General features: G+C 34.7%; 1 protein-coding gene across 1 annotated transcript; it reads right to left on the reverse strand.

Annotated features, from left to right (window-relative positions):
• Positions 1 to 1,189: 1,189 nt before the first annotated feature.
• On the reverse strand, positions 1,190 to 2,725 carry LOC139899708 (uncharacterized). Its single transcript, XM_071882549.1, has 4 exons — positions 2,600 to 2,725; positions 2,296 to 2,388; positions 1,932 to 2,048; positions 1,190 to 1,366 (listed from the first exon to the last, which is right to left on the reverse strand). The coding sequence occupies exons 1-4, from the start codon at positions 2,723 to 2,725 to the stop codon at positions 1,190 to 1,192; spliced, it is 513 nt and encodes a 170-aa protein (XP_071738650.1).
• Positions 2,726 to 3,163: the final 438 nt, after the last annotated feature.

The raw sequence follows: 3,163 nt of genomic DNA on the forward strand, positions 1-3,163 counted from the left end.
AAAAAAAACACTTATCTTTTATCAGAATATGATTATTATTCATCATAATGCTATCATTCATCAAACACTTCTCATTTATCAAAAAACAGTATCATTCATCAAGTATTTATCATTCATCAAAATACCCGATAATTGATAAAAATACCAAATGAATGATAAAAGTAGTTGATGAATGATAAACGATGAATGATAAAAGAACGTGATAAATGATAAAAAGTACCTGATGAATGATAAAAATATCCGATGAATGATAAAAATACCCAGTGAATGATAAAGATAGCCGATGAATGATAAGCGAAGAATGACAAAATAACGTGATGAATGATAAAAATGGAGATGAATGATAAAAAGGAGGTGATGAATGATAAAAATGAGGTGATGAATGATAAAAAAAAGGTGATGAATAATAAAAATGAGGTGATGAATGATAAAAAGGAGGTCAGTAATAAAAAAAGATTTAATGAATGATAAAAAAGGATATAATGAATAATACAAGATTTGCAAAAAATGAGGTGAAGAATGATAAAAAAAAAACAAGATGAATGACAAAAAAGGAGGTGATGAATGACAAAAAAAGAGGCGATGAATGATAAAAAAGAAGGTGATGAATGATAAAAAACAAGTGAATGATAAAAAGTAGGCGATGAATGATTAAAACAAGATGAATGATAAAAAAAGATATAATAAATGATAAAAAGGAGGTGATGAATGATAAAAATGAGGTGATGAATGATAAAAACAAGATGAATGATAAAAAGGAGGTCAGCTTCGAAGTAATACAACTCGGCCAGCTTTGAAGGAGGTCAGCTTCGAAGTAATGCAACTCGGCCAGCTTTGAAATCGCTGAAATTTGATAATATTTGACGAACATAACCCCAATTTCGTAGTCAGTTGCTGAATTAGGTTTCGTTTTAGTCTGATTTAGGGGAGTAAGGACTGAATTTAGAGGAATAAGAATCATTTGCAGGTTTCGATGGAGTGCAGAGGTGGAATCGATCTAGACGATGAAGGCGACACATCAGAACATGTCCAGTTGGGTTGACGTAAACACTTTTTATCCAACTAACTTAATATTTTTAATAAATTAATAGTGTTAAATATATCACAGAATTTATATGATATCAATCAATGCTAATCTAAATTTTTAGAATACATGTTTAACACATTATATATACACTCTAGACAACTTTCAACACATCTGAACCATTTGACCTGCATGATTATTAGTAGAAACAAGAGATAAATGCTTACATTTGGTGTAGAAAGTGATTTCATCATAGGGATCAGGAATAGGTCCATCCAGTTGAGGAATCTTAGAAGACAGCGCAAGTCCATTACCAGGTTGAGGATTGCTGCTTTGACAAACCTAATAAACAAAATATATACCCAAGAATTTATCATATGATACCATAAATTAAAAAGTTAGCCTACAGAATATGCGATAAAAATGCATAGAAGCACATCATTCATGAAACATGTTCTAATAAATATGTTTTTATTTTGTCCTCATATGAAGCATGTATGCAATGTTGAACGCATTCACTCCATATGTCCAAGCATTAACAACCTAATTTGATGCTTATTAATATCATGGATTCATTTTAATGCTTAATACATACGAAAAACAAGCAGTTACTAATTCAAATAAGGATTTTACTTTGCCAAATGCCAATAGGTAATGTTTTCTCCAATAATAATTCGAAGCACTGTCATAATTAATAACACCAAAGGTAGGACATCAGTCTAGGCTCATGTGTCCCTACTGAACAAAAGTTTCATGATGATAAGTAAGATTTGTGCAAGTTCATCGGGATAAATATAGTATATAGTATCCTCAATATATACTACAATACTGGATAATACACCATATATGTCATGATGTCGATCAGCATGTAGAAATTAAACTTGGATTGGACACCATGAAATATCACCTCAAATTTATCAGCTATCACATATGCAGCTCCATCTTGCTGAGGAATAAATCCACCTGGACGATATTGAGGAGGAAACTCATCCCGCTTACGCTTCCCGAATAAAAGAAAGAAATCCTAAAATAATTAGGATCAATAACAAACTCTTTTATGAAATACAACATTAAAAAATAACAATAAATTCCAAAGAGATCATTTGTGTAAGTTGTAGACAAAACAACCAACTGTAAGATTCATTTGAAGATTGCCAAAATCAATTTGATATTTTGAAGATTGCTCTCGAGATACAAATGTTACCATTGTTACATACATAGAAAGCCCATTAATAAGATACAAATTGCTGACTCAGTATATTGTTACATACATAGAAAGCCCCATGCACCATCGAGTTTACCCCAGCAAATCTATCAACAGGACCAACTATCGCCCCAGCTTGCATCATCTTCAACTCCCATAACTACACAAAAACACATGAAATTCACATCAACAGATCCAAACAGCCTCATATCACCGCAATTAGATCACATCACACGAGCAATAAGAAAACCCTAATTACTAGATCTAAGCTAACGCTTTTAAAAAAAAAATAAAAATAAAAATAAAAATAACTAGATCTAAGCTACCAAAATCAACAGAAATCGAATGAAAACTGTAATCAAAACACTCACTCCTTGAAGTTCGCTAAGAACGCCTTTACCTGGACCACCATTGTTGATAAATTCCTCATGAACTTTGTTGATGACGTGTTCGATTACTTGGATATAAACACCGCTGGTGGAGGTGGAACCGGCCATTACGATGATCGATAAAACTTTAGGAGTGAAATAGAAACATGTCATGATCTCCTGGGACGAACCGGAGAGATCCAAAGCCGACCCTGGGACGAACCGGAGGTAAGCTCGGACTAGCCATAAGTTAAGTGTAGAACTCACTCCCAAAAGCTAGCTTGAAAGAGGAGGGGACACCTTTCTTATAAGCCATCACCCAATCCCATACTTAAGCGATGTGGGATCATAACAATACCCCACCCTTAAAGAGCCAACGTCCTCGTTGGTCACGGCTATGTTGGTCACGGTTGGCACCCTCTCTTCGGGTCCAAGCCACCACTCCATAGGCCACCACTCCGAGGTGTCGGGTCCCGAAAGATGAGGTTAGCTCTGATACCAATTGTCATGATCTCCTGGGACGAACCGGAGAGATCCAAAGCCGACCCTGGGACGAACCGGAGGTAA

Source organism: Rutidosis leptorrhynchoides, chromosome 3 (genome assembly GCF_046630445.1).
Source record: "Rutidosis leptorrhynchoides isolate AG116_Rl617_1_P2 chromosome 3, CSIRO_AGI_Rlap_v1, whole genome shotgun sequence".
NCBI classification, from domain to species: domain Eukaryota; kingdom Viridiplantae; phylum Streptophyta; class Magnoliopsida; order Asterales; family Asteraceae; genus Rutidosis; species Rutidosis leptorrhynchoides.

What these genes read in the sequence shown, in the direction of transcription:
- LOC139899708 (XM_071882549.1), bottom strand. Translation starts at nt 2,725, where the DNA reads ATGGCCGGTTCCACCTCCACCAGCGGTGTTTATATCCAAGTAATCGAA. An exon ending in TTCTTAGCGAACTTCAAGGA is followed by an intron (nt 2,389 to 2,599) that starts GTGAGTGTTTTG and finishes GTTTTTGTGTAG; the next exon opens with TTATGGGAGTTGAAGATGAT. An exon ending in TGATAGCTGATAAATTTGAG is followed by an intron (nt 1,367 to 1,931) that starts GTGATATTTCAT and finishes TTTGTTTATTAG; the next exon opens with GTTTGTCAAAGCAGCAATCC.